The following is a 24,205-nucleotide window of genomic DNA, read 5'->3' as shown; positions in this document are numbered from 1 at the left end:
TACAAACTACCAAGGTTCTAGCGTGGTGGACATCGTCTCAGAAGTCTATGATAATCAAGAAGCTGCCCGTGATGTCAATGAATGCCGGCAAGTTAGTTGGGTTGTCATCGATCATCAGCGACGTTCATGTGGACTTTACCGAGTTTCGAACATCGTTCGTTGATGCAGGCATAATAGTAGTTGCAATTCTACCAATATCTATTGGACTTGGCAAAAGTAGGACCCCCCTTTATGAACCTACTTCCGACAAGTGAATTGAGAGGACGGCATCCAGACTTAGACGTTGTAGAGAGCCTACTTACATCTTGAGTTTGGCCACATTCTGCCCGGGAGGTTCTGCCATCTGCCTGATAGTACTAGTGCCAGCTCTGCCCATAACACTACCTGTGTATAGCGCTTTGTTTTTTTTGACGCTTGTGACACATTCAAACTATTTTCGTCAATCATGTGTGAAATTAAGCATTGGCCGTGCAGTTTAGGAGGAGAAACGCACAATTAGCCCATTCAGGCGGTGATACTGACCTCCTTCTGGTTTCCGGGTCATGGTGAATGGAGATTGGAGTCCCCGCGGCATCCACGTCCCTTCACAGGTTTTAAAAACATTATTCCAGCTTGCCAAGCATATGCATGACTCACCCGCCTCAAGGTTCACCTTTGAATTCATCCATGCGACACGTACTACTCGAAGCCATTATGCCAATCACGTTCTTCCCGATCAACAAAGCCAATTTTTCTGGGCAGATAAACTGCCAAACGTCCCAATATTGACCGCTTGATGAGTTATTCATTACTACTGTTCAGCGTAAGCAGCCTGAGTGCACTGTGAGGCATCAAAACATCGAGGTTACGCCAAGATCTAACCTGCCAGAGTAGATAGATACTCTCCCGGCAAGCGTCCCCAAAGATATGCAGAGTAGATGGACCAGTTGATTTCTGAATTTTACCTCTAGCGTCTATGCCTGCCGTTCACATGAGACCTGGTGAGACGAATTAGATACATTCAAGTTTCCTATACGGGGTCATGACGGAAGGCATGAAGCCGCACAGCTCCCGTAGCACAGCAACTGGACGTATTAACAGCCTCCGAGTCGAAATGCCCCTCCTTGCTGACCCAATGACCTTTGATACCTGGTAGGTGTAGCCGTTCGTACCTCGAAGTAACAAGTGGCGCAATATCCGGGAACCAAGGAATTCCGGACGAATAGCAAGGGATGCTAGACTCTATGGCTAGGTTCAGGAGGTTGACGGAGCCAGATAGATGCTTTAGTGATACCAAAGCGCGCGGCTATGGAATTCTATTGTCCTCTATGTGGCCTTTCGAGGTCGTGTCCTAGTTATTTTCGGAAGTCTAAGTATTGTTCCGAAACGAGCTGTAAGTACCGACTCGGCCGAGAGTACCTCAAAGGCGAGCATACCGCATTTTGATCAAAGAGGTCGACTGCGCCGGGGATCCTATTATTCGCCTACACGGCAGGCCATTGCTTGCGATCTAAGCGTACGTGGCGTTGGGATCTAGGAAACACGTGCTTCAGAAATACATGTGCAAATGATCTGATTCCTGAAATACGAACCCGCATAGACCGTCCAGCCTTGTATACCTCATCCGTCTGAATGCGTTCTTGTTCAGTACACATTCTCGTGATGGGTCCGCACGCAAAAGAATATCGATGATCGATTGCAGCAGACATGAGTATGTAATGATAGTAGATATACAGGACACGTCGTACCCTCCATTCTGAGTCGATACGCGTTATACCAGTAGCTCCGTGGCGACTCCAAAACGGTAAAAGAATAAACGCGTGCAGCCAGCATGAATACCGGATGCGTTGGTAAGTACAATGGTGTGCCATGAACAACTGTCAACTGGAGAATATCAGTTTGGTTGGTTGAACAACATGAATCCAGGAATGCAGTGAATCTCACCATCATTGAGAAGTTGATCAATGAAAATAAATCGGCGTTAGAGCGGTGATTCGAACGGAACTGCCAGTGATTATACCATGTTACCTCGCCAGAGTCATTTTGCTAGGCATATAGATATACGGAGATACGGTGATGTTGATATCGTCGAAGTCACAATCGTGTCCTACCTCCAAACCCAATTTACAGACTGTCTCGGAGAAAATAAACCTAAGGCAGCGCTTGACACTGAAAGAGAATAGGACCCCTGGAAAGCGCGGTCACAAATTTCAACAGTTACAGCACGAAACGAAGAAGGGTGATTGATGAGCGCGAAATCGGCACATTCATTATTACTCATCTTCGTTTTGTGACCATCTGAAGATGAAGTAATTAGTACCGCAACGTCCTTGAGCGTAGGTCCACTCCGGAGGAAGTATGAAGGAAAGCTGTCGAAAGCGATGAAAACTTTAAACCATCTCAACATGTGTTCGCTGAGTCAGCAGATACCCTCCAAATGACTCTCCAACCAAAGAACCTGCTCATCATCGGTGGAGGGCCATGCGGGCTCATAACGCTCCGCAACTGTCTCCACCGTGGAACGTTTTCCAAAGTCCAGCTCGTCGAAAGACGTGACGATGTCGGCGGTGTCTGGTACGTCCATCAAGTACTCTAGACTCACCTAAGGCCTACAGTCCAAATTTCAAAACAAGGTATCAAAACCTACAGCCCTGACCATCGCTCACGATGGTCCACACCCGCATACCCTGGACTCATAGGCAACGTCATACCCGAGTTTCTCTCCTTCTCAGAACATCCTTTTCCAGCACCTCCAAGAGAACATCAGCCATTCCCTACGTTAGCAGAGACAAACGCCTACCTCAAGGAATTTGCGCGCCCGTTCATCGAGAACATACGTTTGAGCTTCGAAGTAACTGGAGTGGAAGAGGTGGAGGGCGGTGGATGGACGGTCCGCATGAAAAATTGGAATAAAGGCGGTGTGGTATCGGAGGAGACTTGGGATGCGGTGGTTATCACTACCGTTTGGTTTGATAACCCGCATCTTCCAGATATACCGGGTCTTCAAGAGCTGCAGCAGCAGCAACCCAAAAAAGTCCAGCACGCCATAAACTGGACGGGTCCACACAGTGATTACGAGGGAAAAGTAATTTTTTCCCTCTTTACATCCCATCAAAAAACTAACATACCTGCAGCGCGTCCTCGTCATCGGAAATGCAAACTCTGCAAACGAAATGGCAGCTCAGCTCGCTCCCGTAGCTCAAACACCAATATACAGATCCACCCGCCGAATTTCTGTATTTCCCTCCTTACCCGACACCCGCATCCAAGACATTGGCCCCGTAAATCGCTACACCACTAATGACAACAACAAAATCACCGCGCACGTCCAAGACGAAACCACCATTGAACATATTGACATCGTCTTATTCGGAACAGGATACTATCCGCACGTACCCTACCTCCGCGTCCTTCGTCCAGACCCAGACTCCCAGACCCGTGCTCGCACACTCGTACCATTAACATCACGCACAATAGTACCCACTCGAATCCCCTCCCTCCACAACCAAATCCTCTATGCCCATAACCCCACCCTTGCATTCATAGGCGCGCCTACCTCTTTCATCCCATTCACCCTAGCAGACCTCACCAGCACCTGGCTCTCCCTTGCATGGTCAGGGCTTATCCCGATACCCCCTACTCCTAAAGCCAGACTCATATACGAGCAAGGCCGCCTCCGCACCCTAGCTGAACAGCGCTCACAATCCGACAACCCTTCCGACTTGATCAATTTCCATTTCTTGGGTCGCTATGAGATGGAGTATGCTAGGGGTCTTAGGGAGGATGTCGTGAGGGTAAATGAGTGTTTGGACAGGGTTCTTGCAAGGTGGGATGATGAGCAAGATGGGAGACGGTTTGCGATGTATGCGAAGAAGATGGAGAGTCTGCGAGCATCGAGAGACTGATGCCGATAGATGGCGATGCGGCGTAGACCGAACTACCGACACGATATAGGGAGCTCTCAACTCGACAGAACATGTGTTGTCAATGGGTCTTACATATCTGGACCGTCGACATCAAGCACATACTCATACCTCTCCGCATCCCTAACGCTCATTCCCACCGATACGACCGGTTCACTGTGACCATTGACAGGATTGTGTGCATTTGGCGAGAACGTTATTAACGCGCATCCTTACCGGTAGATCTGGAAAGCTGTTATCATATCAACCGCCAGTGACGAATAGTTGATGGTCTTGTGTTGTTCTCATAGTATGGAAATGCTGTAAAAGACAGACCACAGGTTTAAGAAAGAATCATTGCAGTCCAAGGTTGTCACCATAAATTACCGAATAGTTTATTATATCAAATCTATGCGATCAAGGGGAACGAAATCTTACAGGTGGTAACCTAAATGAATTGTCTCCGTCTATAGTCATTGATACGCAACTACAAGGCTCTGAGAACACATGCACCTGGTAGGCTTACCACCGGAATGGAAGACGCGACAAAAGGAAACTAGGAGACGGGCAATTCATAGTCAGCAAACTCAAACCACAAACGCTATCCATGTGACCCACAGAATTATTGGCAAGTCTAAGCTTGATCTGGCTGGCCCGCACCAGTAAATGTCTCCCTGCCTTCATGCCACGTTTGACTACCATCTGGAAGCGATTGCATTTCTGGCACATTCGTCGATACGTATGTGGGGAAGACCGATTGCTCCCTGTTCGTTTGAAGATTAAATAGTATTCGAGAAGCAAGAACGCTGTGCGCAACAATTTGGGGTCTAAAATGAGGAATATGAGCTTTCGACGATATATATATTTGACCAGGCTAACGTGTTTAACATCTCGCTGTACGAGAGCTAGGGATCTGCTAAGTTATTTGAGGCCAGCGTAAACAGGAAAGAACTCACGGGTAGCACAGCGATGACAATCACATTAACAGTGGATATCGCTATAGAGATGTCAGCACGAAACTAACATAACAATGGTGTTAATACTTGTGATGCAGAACATGTAGAAGAGTCCATCGTGATAGATACTCCTTATTAGCTTATTATGAAAATCAAAATGGTGCCGATATCTCAAAAATGCAGTGGTGAACATGAGAACTAGAAGTGAACTGTTAGGTAAGGATCTTGAAATTAATTGCGGTCTCACCAATCTCGAAGAACATTAAGAGTCCATATGGAAGGGCACTACTGCGAGCCCCCTCAAACACGCAAGGCGGGCCAGCTGAAAAAGAATGAATACTAAGACTAAGGGGTGAACCTTAAGACCTCGCCTCCTGGGATGTTGAAATTGATGGGGGCGGCACTTAGAATCACAGACGCCACCAAGATGGCCTGCACCATAGGGGTTAGTGATGTACAGGGAAATGGGGGTGTTGTTGTACCAAACCAAAGGACAAAAGAGCAATAAGATAAACCTTTTTGTTACCGGAAAATGCGTAGACCCTGGCAATCAACAAACCTGTCGTGAATGTGAATGCCCGTTGTAACGTGGTATGCCAAAGCCAACCTTCCGAGGCAATGATGCCCAAGAAATGTACGCCTGTGAAATGTCATTGCGAAGTCACGTCATGAAAGCCGTCCGGACTGACCATTTACAGCGTCGTTAAAGGGTGCACACTGTACATCAATGTGAGTTATAGTTGACGCTACACTGATGAAGGGTGTACCCACATCTTGAGTGCCCCATGTCTTGACAGCGGCTTGTTAGGAATCAGCTTTGCATTGTAGTGCACACTGGCGTATCTCACAATACGAAGTCATAAGTGCACCAGCAAAAGGTGCATATCGTGAAACCGTGAAGGTGGTGCGAATAATTCCCCACTTCCGTCCCCAGGCCCATTGGACCTAAAAGAAATATTAGCACCAAGATATGGGTGGCTGTTTTCACTGACTTCAGAATGTGACGTGACAAAGTAATCATAAATCTGGTGATACATCAGAACCGTTAGAACGAGACTGAAACGGTACAACTTACTAGGATTGTTGATGCAGCGACTTTAGAGTAAAAGAGAGTTGTGTGAATAACGATAAGCATTGTCATCGGCCGACCTTACCGTTAGTATACTTTCAATGATTAGAGGCATTAGAGAAGAAGTCGGACTGAAAAGGCACGAATGAAATTACCTTGGCTAATTGCAAACCGAAGGTGTCCGAGTCTGAGACTGACATTTTCGAGTGAGACAACGGGTGAATGGCAGTCTGCAGCCTCATGAGCAAGCTATTAAAAATAAATATTGCAGTGTGCACTGCAGCACCGTCGTGAACGTGTACGGCATGTAGCAACGACTGTGAGTATGAAGCTCATGTTAATGATGTATTACACTATGCAGTGATCGTAGCACTATCATGCTGCTGTGACTGGAGCACAGGATGCGTGACAGGTCCGAGACTTGGAGATTGCTGATAGCGTAATGATGTCCAGAGTCTTGGGAGGGTCCTATGCCAAAAGAGTGTCAATATCCTTCTAGTGAGGGTGACCTGTGGTCCTGCTGAGTGCTCGCCGGTGCTACCCGAGAGGAATTTGGCTTAGAAGATAGAACACGTTGACTCGGACGAGCAAGGACAACTGGTTGACAACTTATTGGCGGCATGAGTTAATAATATTGGTACCGCCACTCACACGACATGTCCCAGACTCCAGTTGGCTTGCCTCGTGTGCCAAGAATCACTCCTGTAACCTGCTGTTTCATGTAACCCAAAAAACTCTCACATTCAGTCAATCACCTTATCTCTGGGCAGTGTTTAGCGACGAGATCACCCCCGGGATTACAAACATTTGACTACAAATTGAATGAGAGTCCTATTGTTGTCGGCGAACGAGTCACGGGGAGCTTGTCCTTTTGCCATCCCTTCATCTCCAGATGATTCAGTAAATGTGAAACTGCAAGGATGCACCCCTTACTGTTTGATGATTCCGCTAACCCACGGTGTCTTTTTTTAAAACTAAAACTACCTTGTAGTTCATCAAGTCGCGCTTCCTCCCACGTGTGTTTCACCACCAAGACATTTCCCACCATGTCGTCTGCGTTCACGTCGATGACTTGTACTACCCTGCAAACCATCGCGTTCGTAAAGGAGGCAATGCATGAATTGAAATGAAAAGAGTTTGCGTGCCCGGCATCAGCTTTTTCAATAAAAATATACATGGCTTGATCATGGCGCGAGGCAGACCAACGGATACATATACGAAAAGTGTATCTTGGCCATATCGTACAGAGCACGCGTCATATCTGAAACAGGAACTACTCAAACCCGTCGTTCATAAAAGTAATCGAGGCAAACCCACCTAAAACATCCGCTTACAACTCGAAATCAAGCGAATGTATGTCCTGAGGAAGAGTAAGTCAACATAACGTATAAGATGGAATCCACGACTAATGCCCCCGCCCCACTCAAACTCGCGCATGTGAATGATATCCTCCAAAAAGCCCTGTTTCACTCCCTCACCCTCCTCGCTATCTGCACTCCTCGGCTTGAGAGGCTCGCCCTGGAAGAGTAGGAGGGTGCCGTAGAGTTTGGAGTAGTTAATTCGGATGGTAATAGACCCAGGGGGTAAGGTGGTGGGTGGAGCGGGGTGTGGGTGGAAGAAGAGAGGCAGGATGTGAATTTGAATGGAGAATGGGGCACCATGCAATATATATCGTAGACTTGAACACGAGTGAAATGATCGTCATGAGCCGTTTGTAAACCGACTGGACCAGCCATTATCATACACTTAACCAACGCGAAATCTCTCCGCATCCCTAACGCTCATCATTGTCTACCTCCTCAATATCCTCACGCAACTCAACGTTGAATCGGAAATATTTCACCATGCAGCACACAGTGACTGAACTGGGGAACAGGATGCGCGACAGGTCCTAGTTGGTTGTGGATGAAGGCTTGGGGTGTTGGGGTGCAGGTGCGGGTGGATTGTGCGCGGTGTGGACAGGCCTGGCCGTTGATTGACAAAGGGAGTGGTGGCGAGTGAGATATATAAAAAAGTCATGACTAGGGATTTCGAGCGAACACATTGAAGGTCGTGCCACGTATCGACTAGAAAGAATATCAATTGCGAGTGCACCAAGCATACTCTCCCTCATCTCTGCGCAGCAGTTGCAGGGTCACCGAGGTATGCCACTTGGGCGAACAGTACATGACAAGCTTGTAAGGAAAAGATCATGCGAGCTAGGAATTTCGAGTGAGCATTGACGAGGAAGATGATTGCTTTTCCAGATTCCAAAATGCTTCCGACACTTCGGCATTTGGCAAAGTAGCTATTCTCTGAGACTCTACTGCGCTGAAGACAAGTCTTCTGAGTCAGCTAATGCCGGTCCCTGCCGAGCGGATGTTCAACCGAACCGAACAAATCTCACCAGGTGAATGTTTTGGGCAACCGTCTATGACTACAGCCATTGTCAGCAAAGATTCTCAAGCTGGCAAATCAATCATGCAACGAACCACTACTATCATTCTTTTGATACTGAACCATTTTTTGAACTTGAAGCAGCCACGACCTTTGAAAGCAACCGTTCATCAAAACCAGCACCAAACTTGGAGGTGACGCCCGTGAGATCACTCAGATTCAATGCGCACATCGAATCATGTACACGCTCACACCCAGACCAAAAAGTACGTACAGTGGTGCTTCAGAAGTGGTATGTCATGCATTCAAGTCAATGAATACTATAGGAATGTTTCAGATAAGTTCAAACATCCACATTGCTCGAGCAGCATGAAGATTTGTCCAGAAACAACTGTATAAATGAACTAGTAGGTATTGCACCATCAATTACGACACCAAAGTGAAAGCAGAAACATGACTTACTGTCAGCGACGTGCCACTTGGGCTGCTGGCTCAATGTGAGTCTAATTTATCATGCAGACATTCTAAGGCGGGCAGGTAAGTCATGTGGTTGAATCCTGGTTGCACAGCGACCTGCGCATACTCACGTATTCACAAGGATAATTCATGCAGCAATCTGAACTTGTTTGGCAAAGTGTCACACTACATGTACTGGCACTGACAGACATAGATGCTGTCAAAGCAACAACAATGGCGAGGAAGGAGAAACGCATCTTCTGTGCGAGGTGATATGGAATCTTCTGAGGGGGATCTCGAATGATATCTCTGAGGATGGGACGACGTCCAAGCTAAATGAGATGTCGTTCTTACTCGATTTCAACTGAATACAGACACTTTTGTCTCCTCCCAGTCAGATTGACATCGCTGTCAGAATCATCTTTGATGCCTCACAAGCAATTTCCAGTGCCTACTTCGTTAGCTCCGACACCTTCCGTTTCAGCAGCTCATAACTTCTATCACGGAAATGGATCTCAAGTCCAACTGCTCAACAACCTTTTGTTCAATCCCTACCACTACAGCTAGACAGTAACTTGATTACCTTTGATGCTCGCTTACACAACCGTTTTCAACGACTGCCGAGACACTTGCTCGGAAACCGTTGTCGATCTTCCAACGCACTATTTCTTTGATGATCACTTATATACCTGCTTTTCCCTACGTTGGAAGTTGACGTGGTACGCCGTGCTCATTTATGTTCACAGACGAAACGCAATGGTGAAAATAATGTGTACGTGCAACTCCTTTATAATCTATACTGTGGCACTCACAAAACCATGCGATGACCAAGGTAAGTACATGATTAGCATTCATTAGTCTGGACAATATGTATTCTGCCCTTTCTAAAATAATACACACAACTACGGACTAGGTAGAGCAGCAATGTGATTTAGATCATACAACGTCAGCAGTATTCCACTGGTTGGAATTTGAGGTTGAAGACCAGTACTCGGCATGCTCGATAACTGGACTGGCATCTACGGGATTTTGAGTGTCTGAGATTTTGGTAGTAGAATATATTGCATTTAAATGAGGCCGGGTAGCGGAGATTGATGGATTCTCTGCGAAAGTGATGGCTTGCACAGGGGAGGGAAGAGAACTTGTAGAGCCAGATCGCGCACGGCTGCTCGACCCAACGCGCGCCGCGGAGGGGACAGATTGTGATGGCAATCGGTTGAGAACGACAACTCCCCCTGAGGGTGTTGATATGGCATGATTAAGTGTAGACATTATAATACTTTCCGCTTGCAAGTGAAGGCGACTAGGTCCGTAAGACGCTTCCTTCCTGAGGTTCAAAGTGATCCTTGACATCATTGTGACCTGTTGACCGGAAATGGTCAGGCTATCCCAAATACACACTTCAATTTGTGCTCACAGTGAGGCTGCAATGGAATAATGTTAGTCAATCACTGTCACTCGTGGTTTACAATAAAGACTCACAGAAGCTCGAGTCTGCGCATAGCGTATTGTAAGCAAGTAAGATATAAGCAAACACGAAACTGTGCGTACTGTGCGGCAATATTTTTCACCCCCTCTTGAGCTCTAATTATCATGATTGTCAACACCAGATTTACAGTGCAGATAGCGCTGTATGCTTGGTGAGCTCTGCTACCCGGAGAGCTTGTCTCGCGCACCTGTAGTACAGTAACCCGTCTGCGAAGAGAGTACGAATAACATGACTCGTCTCTTTGTTGCGGATCGAAGGAAGCGTGCGGTGCAATGTCAACCCAAAGACATACGTGTCGTAGAGGAGAGGCAACCAAGCTGAAGCCGAAGCAATACTGCCGCTAGAAAGTGTTTCAGAACTCACATCTGCATATCAGTCGTATATAAGGACACACGAATTGAACACCATGGTGCAAGCTGTGAAAACGTGAGTAAGATTGTCGTGTGCGAAAAATGAGTATCTCACAGTGAAGGTTGTCTAAGTGAATAACGGCTGGGGGCTTTGTCATAAACTCATGCATGGCGTGGCGAAAGTGAAAACATACGTCCACCATTACTCAATAGCCATGCAGTCACTGCAATCCAAGCCAGAAGTAAAATACCGCAAGTACAATGGCAGCTCGTTGATGTCTATACATTGCAATTACCCTGTGTGCTCCGTCATCAGCAGATGCTTTCTGAGTAGAAAACAAATTCACCGTAACAGCATCATTAGCCCGACTATCTCAATTCCTATAGCTGTCATGGCCCCTTCGTATCGGACAAAATGCCGGCAACTTGGATGCTGTCAACTGAGTCCAAAAGTGCAGTGCAATGCTGACCTCTGCAGTCAAGTTTGTAAGATTCATCACCGGCAGTGGGTATAAAACATCAGAACTCACTGTGTAACCCCATGAAGGGAGGTTGTATGCTGGTAGTAGAGGTCACGGAAAAAAATCGTGAGCCAGAAGTGATGTACTCACCAACCAGGTTAATGATAAAGCCGAGAGGAGTAAGATAGCGGTTCTGGGACATTATTTGTGAGGTTTAACTGACAGATATTGCCAATACATATGCATACCACTAGAAACAAGTATACGGCTAAGCAGGTTCAGATACTAGTACATGACCATATCGGTGACGCCACTCACGGATCCCCTTGCGGCCTTTCCAGATAAATTCGATCTGAGTACTATGTTGAGTTTCACCGATTTCTGGTGCAATTGTCAATGTCGTACCTCATCTTCGCTGGTGACGAGGTGGTCCCAAACCAATATAGTGAAACCTACGATCCCAACATTCTAAATCGCAGGACATGTGTATCAGCCACTGCAACAGTAGACCATAGGGGATATCGTACAATTGTTTGGCGCCTGAAAAGACGGGAATCAAGTATGCAAAGACGAACAATAGGCAAGCATGACTCACGTTTCTGTATAGTCCTGAATGATCGCCTGCATTGTTTCATTCACTGGTGAATGCGCCATCAATCTACGGAAACGGCAGTTAAAGACAAGTCAGTCAGGTTGTGCAGTGCTTCAGGGAAAGTTTTAGGATTGTCAATCCCGAAAGGTTGTCAGTGACTTGAATTATGGAGGATGGAGAAAACGTCAACCACCACGTTGTGATGAATGCATTTTATAATACGCAGCAGCACTGGAATGGGGCATTCACGTTAAGTGAGCCTGGCCAAACGTTATGAGTACTATTGATAAGTAATCAGTGGTGGCAGGTGGCGGCTCGGGTTACGGGCAATGTTCGATAAACAACAAATAAACGATAACCGATACTTACGAACCATCTCTCAAACTATCTGTTGCTGCGGCATGCTTTGTGCTCCATTCTTTGTAATTCGGAAATCCAAATTGCTGTTATTTGCGTGCTGCTGCCGATGGTAAAGAACAACTGTTTCATTCCTGACACTGTTGCACAGTTGCACTACCGGTTTCATGGTAAGGCTTACGTGACACTGCCAGCACGGTGAAGCTCAGAACGACATTTTAGAATTGAGCAGCACTCCAGAATCTGCCCCCAAAGACCTTCACCCAGACCGGCCATTTCAGACTCATCCTCTCCTCGTCGACCCTGTCCGGGTCCCTTGTACCTCATCCAACACTCGCTCGATGAAGAGAGTCAATCTCGAGCTCCCCACGCTACTCTTTGATGGAAAGTACATTGCAGGGAGTAATCTTACACCTCTTTGTCTTTGTCGCCCCATTCATCATAACGCGCACTTCGCAGCCAACATTAGACGAACAGATTCAAGATAATATCTGCGCAGTGGATTCTTTCGTACGGCCTCCCAATCATCAACAGCAATGATCGCTCGTTTCGACTCTCGGACTGAAGCTTAATGGACGACGAGCAAGGCCAGGCACGGTCGATCATTTTCAGATAGATTCAAACATCCACATTGCTCGAGCAACATGAAAATTTGTACCGAAACAACTATACCAGCGTTCGACTCCGAACTAGGTATCGCACCATCAACTATGATACCAGAGCGAAAGCAGAAACATGACTCACTGTCACGACGTGTGGCTCTGGCTGCCGGCTTAATGTTGAACCAACACGCAGGTTTTCCAAGGTGCGCAAGTGAGTCATGCGGTCGAATTCTAGTTGCACAGTGACCTGCTCATACTCACCTGCGTTCCACAAACGTAGTTTGTGCAGCAATCTGAACCTCTGGCAAGTTGATGTACTGCATGCACTGACATACATAGATGCTGTCAAAGTAACGACGACGACGAGGAAGGAGAAACGCATTTTCTGTGCGAGGTGATATGGAATCTTCTGAAGGGGATCTCGAATGATATCTCTGAGGATGGGGGAACACTGTAGGACGACGGTCAGCTTTTATATCCTGCGTATACTAATAGGCACGATTCCGATCTATTTGGCAGAATTGTTATTGCTGTCGGATGGCAGAAATTTCGGTAGAACCTGCAAGAACATATTCAGTTGATTACGACCATTGTATCATAACCTGCCGTTACTGGGATAGTATTATGTTAGGTATGTAGTTCACAAGCACGCACGCGCTCGTGCCCCGGATCATAGTATGTGAGTTCTTCCGCATGAATTACTATGAACCGTCTCTGAAACCGTCTCTTGGCACGCTTTGCACTCCACTCTTTGCCATTCGGAAATCCGAATTGCTCCACCTATGTTGTTTGCGTGTTGCTGCTGCTGGTAAATAACAACTGTTTCATTTTGTGATATGGCGTTTGTTGACTCATTTCTGCCTGCCGCGAACGTGACATCGCTGTTGCACGACCAGCTTAACCAAAGATTGGACTTTGTACTCAGTTTGCACTTCTGGCTAGCCTCACTGATCGAGACTCAAGACGGCCCAGGGCCGCGTCAGTGATGCGACCTTCATAAGGCTTACGCAACACCGGTACGACAAAGGTTGATGCGGAACGATGAGACGGACATGACATGGGCGAGACTTGACGCGCAAATGATGGTGGTGTACGTGTCACGGCATCTGGATAGCTAACATTCACTGAACCGCTGTTGGTATAATCAGAGATAAACACAGATGGTAACGTACTACAAAGTGTTATATCCACTTGAGACGGACTCGGCACCGCTGGTAATCAACTGCAACTGGTGATCCTCATGGTTTCGGCGGTACGAATGCATCTTTTCACAACGGAATCTAATTTGACGAAACAACCTTTGAGTTATAACAACGCCATCTGACGACGGAATCTATTTCATTGCTTGTGTCTTGTGTCTTGTTCCCGTCGGCAATTCATTCCTCATACAAAAGAGGTCTACTACCTCCCTCGCATCACTTTCTCATTTTCCAACCCCTCTCGCTCTAGTTGGACCATCAGTAATTCTGTTACTACAAGCTGCACGTCAGTCTCAGCTATATGTTACACGTGAAGTGGCCAGACTGTCAAGAACAACCCGATCATCAAGGTAAGAGGACGCATCATATGCCAACATGCATGAATACGATACACTGGTCAAGGGCATGGTTGAGTCTGTCGTCAGCTAACGACTGGACCGCTCGGTGCAACGCTCGGGCAGCTCATTTTGAATTCATTGCTATCTCCACAAAAGTTTTGTAGAATGCCTCGACTAAGCGCTGCACGGGAGTGTCATCCTCATAGTGTCCCAACGACTGTTTACCCCAGCGAATTGCAGGGCGGCTGCCAGGTGCATCACTTCGTCAGGTGTGTGAAATTACCAACTGCAGTTTCACAGGTGGAAAGGAATGCAAATGCATGCAAAGACAGATCCAGCTATGGCGTGAAAGCGGTTGGTCGCGCATGAGAAGGGCCAATTTAAGGGGTCCTGCATGATTCTGTGTTTCGTGACATGCAAAATGGAGCCAAGTATTATCTCGCAATGCAGACAGCACTCTTGATTTCGTAGCCGTCTACAACGAGCCCTTATAAGCGCGGTAAGTAATGAGGTATAGGAAGAAATGTATAGCTGCGAAAGGGACTTTCCACCGGACCTATATTCACCAGCACTGAGCGTGGAAAGGCACAAAATTGAAGAATGGGGTTGAGCATCACCATATTCGCGACTCTGGCTTTGCAAACCTGCCTAGATTTTCAACTACAGGGATGCACGACCTCGGTCCACAACTCCCTCAAAGCTTTTATCAGCCCTATTTCGTTGCCGTTCATGGTGATGCATTGATGAGCAAGACTTGAGCGGTTCACGTCATATCACCATGTGATCGTGTATTTGGGTATACGTACTACTACCTACTACTACCTAGCCTGAGGTCCATCGTCGACTACAAAAATGCTACATCTGGATATAACTACAAAAGTACGAGGCGTATCACAAGTACCGTAATCAGGAACTACAAGTGCGGCACCAAACTAACCCAATTCACCGTCTTGTACGCTTGAACAGGAAGATAGCGCAACGAGGTGAACATAAGTATCAAGAGGATGGCACGAGCTGTGATGTACAGTATGATAGATACCAATCCAATCAGAAAATATAGGAATATCAGGACTGCTGTACCTCTTGAATCAAATGTGGAAGTCGCAAAATAGAAAAGCCAGGGTGTGCCAGTTATAGTGAGGGCACATACGCGCCATAGGAGCTGTTCCTGATGTGTGGCGAAGACCAAAAACCAAGCCGTACAATGGATGCCACCAAATATGGTTGCCATACTCAGTGCAGCAAGCTGAATGACCATCATGTCCGAACGTTTGAGTTTGATACTGCCATCAAATGTTGGAACTCGGAGCATTATGGATGTGGGAACGTCAAACAAGCCTATCAATTCTATAATTGGGCTGAGAACTGGAGAGAAGATCCCAAGCCGAGCGGGTTTGTCTCTGTCACTGAGACTAAGGGGTACATAGTAATCAGCAGTGGTATAATTGTTGAGGCGCATACATACTTGATGTAATCCTCTGGCCTTGACTCGGTTGACTTCCAGTACACTGGATGTGGACATTGCACATTGAGAGGCTTGTCCCACCACACAGCATAAGTTAGGAAATTGAGAACCGCGAAAGCGAGTGTGCCCACTTCGAGCTGGGCGGCTTCGAGGCGATGGAAGGTGCGGATGATGAGCTGCGTAACAAACCAGGCCACCTGAAGCATGACCAATCCTTTCGATATCGCATTGCCTTTGCTCCTGTCGTAGATTTGGTTTGCCGTTAGGATAGGGACGTCGATACACTCTTTACGTGTCAGTTCCAGAATGTCATCAGGCCGTAGTGTAAGGTAGGGTTCCCCGTCCACATAAAGCATGAAACCACCCATCAGCACAAAGAAGCTGTGCGTCTGAGTCCACGTATGATCTAAGGATGCACATAAGTCAACGTTTACTAGGTGAGCACGAATCGGGCTTACCTTCAGAACGCTCTGAAACATAGGTCTTAAACATCTTCTTGAGGGGCTTCGTAAATGTCCACGCATAATCTAAAGATACACATAAGCCAAACATCAGGTATGTTTGAGAGAAACGGATCGAGTTTACCTTCATATTGCTCTGAAAGATAACCCTTAAACAACTTGTTGAATGGCTTCGCAAGAACACGAGTCCCCCCATATCTTGGGGTGGGCGCTAGAATACTAGTATGAACCGCCGAACGAACACTTGTACAAATGTCTGTTCACCTTCAGGATGCGCTAAGAGAACCCGGGTGGTATCTTGATCTTGAGAAGCAGGCGAGTCACGAGAAGACGTATTTGGGGTGCGAGATAGAGTGTAAAGTTGGGGACCTTGAACGTATTGTTCTGCAGATGGTTCGATGGACCCATGATCTGAGGACGTGTATAGCGAGACTCACCTTCAGACTCCGGGCGAATATTGGGATAGCCTGATTTCTCGAACTGTATTGTAACACAGCGGGCGCTGAACCACTGGCGCATAGCCCATGTGACGATCAGTTCAGGGGCGATTAGTGCCATTATGATGATGCCTAATTGTCGCCGTAGGATACCATATGGGCTATCCTTGGGACTCAGAATATTAGGGTGAATAGCACTGTATGTGCACGCAAAGAGAGTGAGAACAGAGCTAGAGACGATGGTCCATAAGCTTCTGCTCGTCAATGATGGTGGGAGTTCAGAACTGTGGGGTGTAGGAGTACTACTAGTTGCATTTGTTGTATTAGGTGCAGCTTGAGCTTGGATGGCTCCAACAAGACAAAGGAAGATGAATATGGTCAGTAGTAAGCGCATTATTCACCGCACTTTGAGGTGAAATAATGGCAGAGGAATATGTGGGGGAAATCCCAAATTATCATATATCGTTACATCGTATGCATCCCGTTTACTATTTGTGCATTACTAGCGGGCGTCAATTCAAGGCGGTGCAATGTACAACGTACAATGAGGCCCTGACTGGACGGCAGTGACAGTACTATGTCAATATTTCAATCATGTTAGCATCGCATAAGGAGGCGTTATCATGATGGTTCACAGTGTGAGATGCTTTTATGTGGGAAAATAAGTGACGAAAAAGGAAGTTAAGGAACGTTGTGACCTTACTGATGGCAGGTTCACGATACGCGTCCTGGTCTCCAATCAGCATATAATGATACGCTGCACGCCTGAAAACAACAGCCTCTATGATAGTGTTAAGATTAGAATCAGCTTCTAGGTGCTTACCCATGTCTTCTTGATTATCACTGATCAAAAATAGATTGAACGAAATACTCGATAGCAGTATATATATAGTACAACAGGCGATGCCAGACATATGCATTAATATCAGTTCATCAATATCATACATAACGTTCTCATGAAGCCTAGGCCTCATGCACATGCTTGTTCATTGTGTGATGCCATCATCACTATTAATGTTATTGTTCGTTCGTTCGAAGTTGATACAGTAGGCGCAAACAAATTCACACGCGTTTTGACACCCTCGTCCCTTTAACCACATCCTCCAAGTTCCAACACTCACTTTTGAAGAGAATCTCTCCCTGCTCTTTGATGGAAGTACCACCCAGGGTTCATCTTTGTCTTTATTACAGCTGCCCCCTTTTTCACTTTCATCATAACGCGGACTCCTTGGGCTTCGACTAGATAACACGTCTGTCAGGAATCGACGAAGTGGTGTACTCGTTGCCCCCATCCATGAGCTAGGTTACCTTAGCTCCGAGTCCATGTATATGGACTTGAGATGTCTGCGCAGTGCGGCGCGTTCTATATTCGTACGCTTCAGTTAACATATCTGCGAAGTCATCCTGTAACTCCTGTCTGTATGTAGCATGGCTTTAGGTTACATAGCAGCTATATACCTAAATGGTGCCTATGCATAGCGCTACGGTGCCTATATGTGCCAAACTAGTACCCTTTATAGGGTCCTGGAATATAGGCTTATAGCTGTCACCGTGACTACGACGATATTGGTTGTTCCTGATGCGGGCAGCGGCCTTGGCAACAACAACAATTGCTCGTTCAAAGTTACAGCCATTCAGAATTTCGAACTCTAACTCCAGCTCCCAGTGGACGACGAGCAAGGCCAGAATCGTCGTCGTCAGAAAAGCACCAGACTCAGCTCGTACACCCACTGCTCGATCCAGAATGTGGTCACCTTCCATCTACAAAATCTACTCCACACAATTCAAAGCCCTCATCACCATTATGCATACCATGCCGTGGCCGCCCAACTAGAACTTCTTTGAAGGCCTGATGCACTTCCTAGTTATTCGAGTTGTTTCTTCTATGCTAACTTCTGCCACAGTACTAGATCTACCTCCGAGTTGCACATCGTGACCGTGACGGCAAGCAGAACGGTTCATTGCGAGGAGTTCAACTTGAACTTGGTGCGACTCCCTTCAGTCCCACCAAGACCGGTGGTGACAAAACGCATCAATATTAGCTGGAGCCGACTATTGGTCATGATGAACATGAGAGGTGATTGGTGGGTTATGCGGTCTCTTTATGAGCTGATGATCATCCTTGAATTCGTGCGTGTAGTACTAGTAGTAGCTTGAATATCCTCCTTGACTTATCCTCGCTGCTTTGTCAACAATGGACACCATGTCCGCGACACACGCAGATCCCACATCCCTAGACCTTATGTTCCCTCAAGAGCTCAGTTTCAGCACAACTTCCTTCCGACCTTCAGGTAAGTCGATCATCAGCCCTCCCACATTGCCTTCGCATTAAAAGACATAGATACGCCTGCTTGCGTCAACAGACTACAAACACGGACATGTCGATGCCCCTTCCGTTCTATTCATTGTCAATGACCTCGGTGAGGTAGCATGTGTCAACCAGTTCCATGCCATGCGCGCATACTTCTCCTTCGTCGGAGTAAGCACCGTCTTCATCGAGCGCAAGTTCCCGGCGGTGTCGGTCACATTGAGGATATCACCGTCGACAAAAGCCAGCAGGACAAGAAGCTTGGCCCTCATATCATCCAGGCTATCCCACATATCAGTGAGAGAGGACTCTAACCATCGTACCGAGACAACTCCCTCAAAGCTTTTATCAACCCTGATTGAGTTCCTTTGGAACCGGCCTCTTTTTCAACAGTCTATCGCATGGCGTTCACCAGTCGCACGAAAATTCTAAATTGATAATGAGTTGTAAGTACTGGAGGTTGCCTGTTCAGGGTGATGATTGCATCGCGAGAGGCCTGACTTGCGATAAGAACGATGATAGGTCCGTCATGAGCGGCATCTTGAAGTTCGGAGAATAAAGAGGGAAGCGAAAGAAGAAGAAGCCCTCGATCGAGCTTCTGGACATCTTCCACAGTTTTATCCCGATCCTCCATCAGACGTGTGTAGCGGGTAGCTTCTGCTTCTACATCAGCTTTCGGGTCCGTTCTGAATGATTCGCGGGAGATTTATTAAGGAGGGAGTTGAGAACTCGGAATTTTTGCATTACGGCCTCTGCTTGTTCGCCGCGTTCCTGGGCCTGGAGACTGGACCCAAGGGGCGTGCAAAATCGCGCCATCGCCCACGAAGAGCATATAACGCAGCATCAACTACAAATACGGACGAAACGAGAGAGCAGAGCAATGGCAAGAATCGAAGATGGAGCTGGGTTACGGCGCGGTCTAGATGGCCAGTGGGACACAGTAGATCAAGGGGGTCTCGAAAAAGAAAGATAGGAATGCCGAGGTCCAGGTAGGTTTCATTGACCTGGCAACTATCAACCTTCGCGAAAGCTGGATTGAACAGGGCAGCAGGGATGATCAAGGCAGAGATCATATGCGCGTCCAAAGTGGGTTGTGGAATGGTCGAGATCCCTACAGGCTGTTCTGCGTTCGACCGTGCCGTGCGAGAAGACGATGGCCGGCATCCGTCCTGAGCGTTAACACGACACAGGATTGATTTGGATTGAGTGGGGGTTGAGTCGGGTGGGTGGAAAGAAAAACATTGAGAAGGACAAAAACACGATAGAAAAATAAAACTCACCATTCAGGATACACTGTGGACTTGAAAACAATCGAATTACCCGTCATGAGCCTCTTAAACCGACTCGCCAGCCGTTCCCGTCCACCTACCAATTAACGCGTTAGCAAAACCCGCAACGCAACCCAAGAAAAGGAAAGGAAAGAAGCCGAAAGCCTACTAATTCGTAGCTGAGATGGAAGGGCTCGTAGAATTCATAGGAAGGAGAGAAGCGGATCTCTTCAAGGGATTCGGCGTTTTAGAGGGTCGCGGGGTCGCTTGGCCGCCAGGGTGATGGAGTGGATGTCGAGACGTTGAGGAGCGGCGTGTAGAAGGCTTTCAATGGAGTTGCAGGGGATGTCGAAGTAGGCGTTGGGGTTATTTCCGGTTCGGTTGAATCGGATTGATGGCCCATGGGCTTCATCGAGTGGCGTTCTTGAACGTTTCAACTAGAAGGGCTTGTCAATCAAAGATTTACTCAACACGCGTTCCAAAGTTTGTAGGCGAGGTTGTGCTTGTCGAACGAACACAACCTTATAGACACGAACGTAATGCAGTGCCATGCACGTACATAGTTCAAGATGCGAGGTCGATAGAAAACTGACAACATTTGCAATTAGTACTACGCGTTTCTAAGTTGCACAGACCTCCACGGCACGCGCAAAACACCTCCAAGAAAAAAGGTAGTGAGCATAATGTTGTCAATAGTAAGAGCTTGAGCTAAGTACTTCGAGAGGACAAAACAACCAAACCGGGAGTAAATATCAAGTGAGGATCGAAGTAGGGGTTAAAAGGGCGCACAAAGTAGGAAACGAGGGATCAAAATAAGCGACTGTACACGTCACATTCAAGTTATATCTGAAAAAAATCTCCACAAAGAATCGATCGCTAGAACACGATCGTCGCAGTACTAAGGTCTGCAAGTGTTGATTTTAGTAAGCGCGAGGAACGAAAAGGGAGACTCACTCCTCTCGGCACATTTGCCAGTGCTGTCCATGTGCCATGCGGCTTAAATCAAGCTCAGGACCTCCTCTGGGTATCACTAATACAGTCTCCGGGGTATAGAATGAGTGTCGGGAAGCGGGTGGTACTCAGTATAAGAGCCGATGTTTGGGCCCTGCCACCCACCCACTGCCATTCAGGACAAAGGGAGTCGAACTGCAGTCGTCATGGGATGCTCCCTCCGTTAACTCAGAAGTGTTGCGCAACGCGTGGATAGAGTTGGACGAGAAGGAAATGAAACGATTGTTCCAAACATTCGATTTCATGATGGTGGTAGCTGCGGTCGTGCAATGTTCATCTGAGAATGCTGAGGAATGTGACACGGCGCACTGTTGCAACGGTTGCATCGTCACTGCATCCCACAGCCGAACAGTGCTATCGCAAGAACTAGTGATAATGCGAGTGCCGTCCGGCGAGAACGAGACCGAGGTGACTAAATCTGAGTGCCCCCGCAAGGGCTCACCGACTGGCAGCCCTGTTGCAGCATCCCACAGCCGAACAGTCTGATCCCAAGAACCAGTGACGATGCGAGTGCCATCCGGCGAGAATGAGACCGAGCCAATTGGCCGAGTGTGCCCCCGCAAGGGCTCACCGACTGGCTGCCCTGTCACAGCATCCCACAGCCGAACAGTCTCATCCCCCGAACCGGTGACGATGCGAGTGCCGTCTGGCGAGAACGAGACAGAGGTAACTAACTTAGTGTGCCCCCGCAAGGGCTCACCGACTGGCTGCCCCGTCGCAGCATCCCACAGCCGAACAGTATGATCCCTTGAACCAGTGACGATGCGAGTGCCGTCCGGCGAAAACGAGACCGAGGGTAACAGGTTCAGTGTGCCCCCGCAAGGGCTCACCGACTGGCTGCCCTGTTGCAGCATCCCACAGCCGAACAGTGCTATCGCAAGAACTAGTGATAATGCGAGTGCCGTCCGGCGAGAACGAGACAGAGGTTACTGACCCAGTATGCCCCCGCAAGGGCTCACCGACTGGCTGCTCCGTCGCAGCATCCCACAGCCGAACAGTATGATCCCTTGAACCAGTGACGATGCGAGTGCCGTCCGGCGAAAACGAGACCGAGGTAACAGGCTCAGTGTGCCCCCGCAAGGGATCACCGACTGGCTGCCCCATCACAGCATCCCACAGCCGAACAGTGGCATCCCAAGAACCAGTGACGATGCGAATGCCGTCCGGCGAGAACGAGGCCGAGGTAACAAAAGAAGTGTGCCTGACTGACTGTCCCATCGCTGTATCCCACAGCCGAACAGTGCCATCAAGAGAACCAGTGACGATGCGAGTGCTGTCCGGCGAGAACGAGGCCGACGTAACAAACTCAGTGTGCCCCCACAAGGGCTCACCGACTGGCTGCCCTGTCGCAGCATCCCACAGCCGAACAGTCTGATCCCAGGAACCAGTGACGATGCGAGTGCCGTCTGGCGAGAACGAGACCGAGGTTACTGATCCAGTATGCCCCCGCAAGGGCTCACCGACTGGCTGCCCTGTCACAGCATCCCACAGCCGAACAGTGTTATCCCAATAACCACTAGCGATGCGAGTGCCGTCCGGCGACAACGAGACCGAGATAACTGACTCAGTGTGCCCCCGCAAGGGCTCACCGACTGGCTGTCCCGTCGTAGCATCCCACAGCCGAACAGTCTTATCTTCCGAACCAGTGATGATGCGAGTGCCGTCCGGCGAGAACGAGACCGAGGTAACCAGCTTAGTGTGCCCCTGCAAGGGTTCACCAACTGGCCGTCCCGTCGCTGTATCCCACAGCCGAACAGTCTTATCTTCCGAACCAGTGACGATGCGAGTGCCGTCTGGCGAGAACGAGACCGAGGTTACTGATCCAGTATGCCCCCGCAAGGGCTCACCGACTGGCTGCCCTGTCACAGCATCCCACAGCCGAACAGTGTTATCCCAATAACCAGTGACGATGCGAGTGCCATCCGGCGAGAACGAGACCGAGTTAACTGGCCCAGTGTATCCCTCCTCCTCCCACAAGGGCTCACCGACTGGCTGTCCCGTCGCAGCATCCCACAGCCGAACAGTGGCATCCCAAGAACCAGTGACAATGCGAGTGCCGTCCGGCGAGAACGAGACCGAGCTAACTAGCCTCGTGTGCCCCCTGAGCAAGGTCTGAGCAGCCGGCCAGTTCATATCACGTCCAGATGCCATACGAAGAATATTTGGAAATCGTGCAGAAAATTTTCTAGATAACGGCGAGTTGGCAGGCGTGAATGGGAGTGCTGATACATATAGATGGGGTGTGCTGTGTAAAATGACGCCGGCGAAGACTTGAATGAACCTCTGCACGTCCATTGCAGTCGACAAGACATCTTTGAATTTAGGATGGCCCTGTGGTTGCGCATGAGCGCATTATCTCGTACTCAGTAGCAATTCACTCACCTTCAGCCACTGGGGAATGTGCGGAAGGGCAGCAACTGCACCGCTCAGCGCATTGATAAGGGCGAGCAACTCGAGCCAGAAAAACAGCCGCTCGTTGTCAAAGAACAATTTCACTTCTTTCGCGAGCTCCTTGTCGAAGATTGTGGTTCGTACATGCAACGTCCAACATCGAGATGAATATGACAGATGCGGGGGAACGCATTTTTGGATTCGTTCTTGTAGCCCGGGATCCTCGCTATTAGGTAGATACGACGACTTTAAATCACAGATATTGAAGCGAAGACCGTGTTCCATCACTCGAAGTGACGCGAATGCAAGGTCGCGTTGCGTCCTTGACAGGTCGATGAAAAACTCTCCGCTGGATGATTTGTCCGTTAAGAAATCGCGGAAGGATGCGTGAAGGGGTCGGATTGGGGAATCTGGGTTGGTGATGCCGCTGAGGAGGGAGCCCATGCTTTTTAGCACAAGCTCCACGTCGAAATTGTCCTCTCCCTCTGAAAAATGGCACCTCATGGCATTCAGGGAAGCCAAAGGAAGGGGTTCAGCTGTGCCTAGTATTTGTCCCATCACTGAGCGGAATCTCGCTAGCGCCGTCGAACGCGATTTCTGCGAATGGGGCACATGGGTGGATGTATTTTGAGGCATGATATTTGTTAAAATAAGGTCATACATGCTGTGCAACAGCATGCTTCTCTCCGCAGGATTGCGTGACACCACAGCATTGTAGGAATCAATTGGAGATAACCC

At 48.2% G+C, this 24,205-nt stretch overlaps 7 protein-coding genes across 7 annotated transcripts; 2 read left to right on the top strand and 5 right to left on the bottom strand.

Moving 5' to 3' along the window:
* Nucleotides 1-2,416: 2,416 nt before the first annotated feature.
* DFJ58DRAFT_731209 (FAD/NAD(P)-binding domain-containing protein) lies at nt 2,417-3,884 on the top strand (the record flags this gene model as incomplete). The annotated part of the gene is made up of 3 exons (XM_041386010.1): nt 2,417-2,553; nt 2,629-3,064; nt 3,114-3,884. 3 exons carry the CDS (start codon nt 2,417-2,419, stop codon nt 3,882-3,884), a joined length of 1,344 nt encoding a protein of 447 aa, XP_041240736.1.
* Nucleotides 3,885-4,501: 617 nt separating this feature from the next.
* Nucleotides 4,502-5,554, bottom strand: DFJ58DRAFT_802651 (uncharacterized protein). Its single transcript, XM_041390934.1, has 7 exons — nt 5,527-5,554; nt 5,445-5,477; nt 5,085-5,396; nt 4,925-5,035; nt 4,838-4,878; nt 4,761-4,786; nt 4,502-4,708 (listed from the first exon to the last, which is right to left on the bottom strand). Exons 3-7 carry the CDS (start codon nt 5,098-5,100, stop codon nt 4,516-4,518), a joined length of 387 nt encoding a protein of 128 aa, XP_041240735.1. The 5' UTR covers nt 5,101-5,396; nt 5,445-5,477; nt 5,527-5,554; the 3' UTR covers nt 4,502-4,515.
* DFJ58DRAFT_731208 (uncharacterized protein) lies at nt 5,183-6,106 on the bottom strand (the record flags this gene model as incomplete). The annotated part of the gene is made up of 10 exons (XM_041386009.1): nt 5,183-5,269; nt 5,320-5,396; nt 5,445-5,477; nt 5,527-5,554; nt 5,609-5,637; nt 5,686-5,782; nt 5,830-5,862; nt 5,913-5,932; nt 5,992-6,001; nt 6,062-6,106. 10 exons carry the CDS (start codon nt 6,104-6,106, stop codon nt 5,183-5,185), a joined length of 459 nt encoding a protein of 152 aa, XP_041240734.1.
* A 3,515-nt stretch (nt 6,107-9,621) lies between these two features.
* DFJ58DRAFT_802633 (uncharacterized protein) lies at nt 9,622-11,775 on the bottom strand. The gene is made up of 12 exons (XM_041390933.1): nt 11,634-11,775; nt 11,444-11,453; nt 11,357-11,419; nt 11,189-11,231; nt 11,108-11,136; nt 10,925-11,010; nt 10,803-10,874; nt 10,620-10,687; nt 10,415-10,592; nt 10,290-10,367; nt 10,221-10,232; nt 9,622-10,122 (listed from the first exon to the last, which is right to left on the bottom strand). The coding sequence occupies exons 1-12, from the start codon at nt 11,690-11,692 to the stop codon at nt 9,675-9,677; spliced, it is 1,146 nt and encodes a 381-aa protein (XP_041240733.1). The 5' UTR covers nt 11,693-11,775; the 3' UTR covers nt 9,622-9,674.
* A 3,112-nt stretch (nt 11,776-14,887) lies between these two features.
* DFJ58DRAFT_27193 (uncharacterized protein) lies at nt 14,888-17,215 on the bottom strand. Its single transcript, XM_041379597.1, has 6 exons — nt 16,490-17,215; nt 16,317-16,436; nt 16,177-16,263; nt 16,050-16,118; nt 15,592-15,997; nt 14,888-15,538 (listed from the first exon to the last, which is right to left on the bottom strand). Exons 1-6 carry the CDS (start codon nt 16,881-16,883, stop codon nt 15,040-15,042), a joined length of 1,575 nt encoding a protein of 524 aa, XP_041240732.1. The 5' UTR covers nt 16,884-17,215; the 3' UTR covers nt 14,888-15,039.
* A 1,252-nt stretch (nt 17,216-18,467) lies between these two features.
* Nucleotides 18,468-19,385, top strand: DFJ58DRAFT_27181 (uncharacterized protein). Its single transcript, XM_041379596.1, has 2 exons — nt 18,468-18,780; nt 18,853-19,385. The coding sequence occupies exons 1-2, from the start codon at nt 18,684-18,686 to the stop codon at nt 19,227-19,229; spliced, it is 474 nt and encodes a 157-aa protein (XP_041240731.1). The 5' UTR covers nt 18,468-18,683; the 3' UTR covers nt 19,230-19,385.
* Nucleotides 19,386-19,417: 32 nt separating this feature from the next.
* On the bottom strand, nt 19,418-20,114 carry DFJ58DRAFT_27150 (uncharacterized protein). The gene has a single exon (XM_041379595.1). The coding sequence runs from the start codon at nt 20,078-20,080 to the stop codon at nt 19,541-19,543; it is 540 nt and encodes a 179-aa protein (XP_041240730.1). The 5' UTR covers nt 20,081-20,114; the 3' UTR covers nt 19,418-19,540.
* Between the last annotated feature and the right edge of the window lie 4,091 nt (nt 20,115-24,205).

This window comes from Suillus subalutaceus (genome assembly GCF_016647625.1).
Source record: "Suillus subalutaceus strain FC151 chromosome Unknown DFJ58scaffold_101, whole genome shotgun sequence".
NCBI lineage: Eukaryota > Fungi > Basidiomycota > Agaricomycetes > Boletales > Suillaceae > Suillus > Suillus subalutaceus.
The sequence above is the reverse complement of the archived record's forward strand: the minus strand, read 5'-3'. Positions and strand labels throughout refer to the sequence as shown.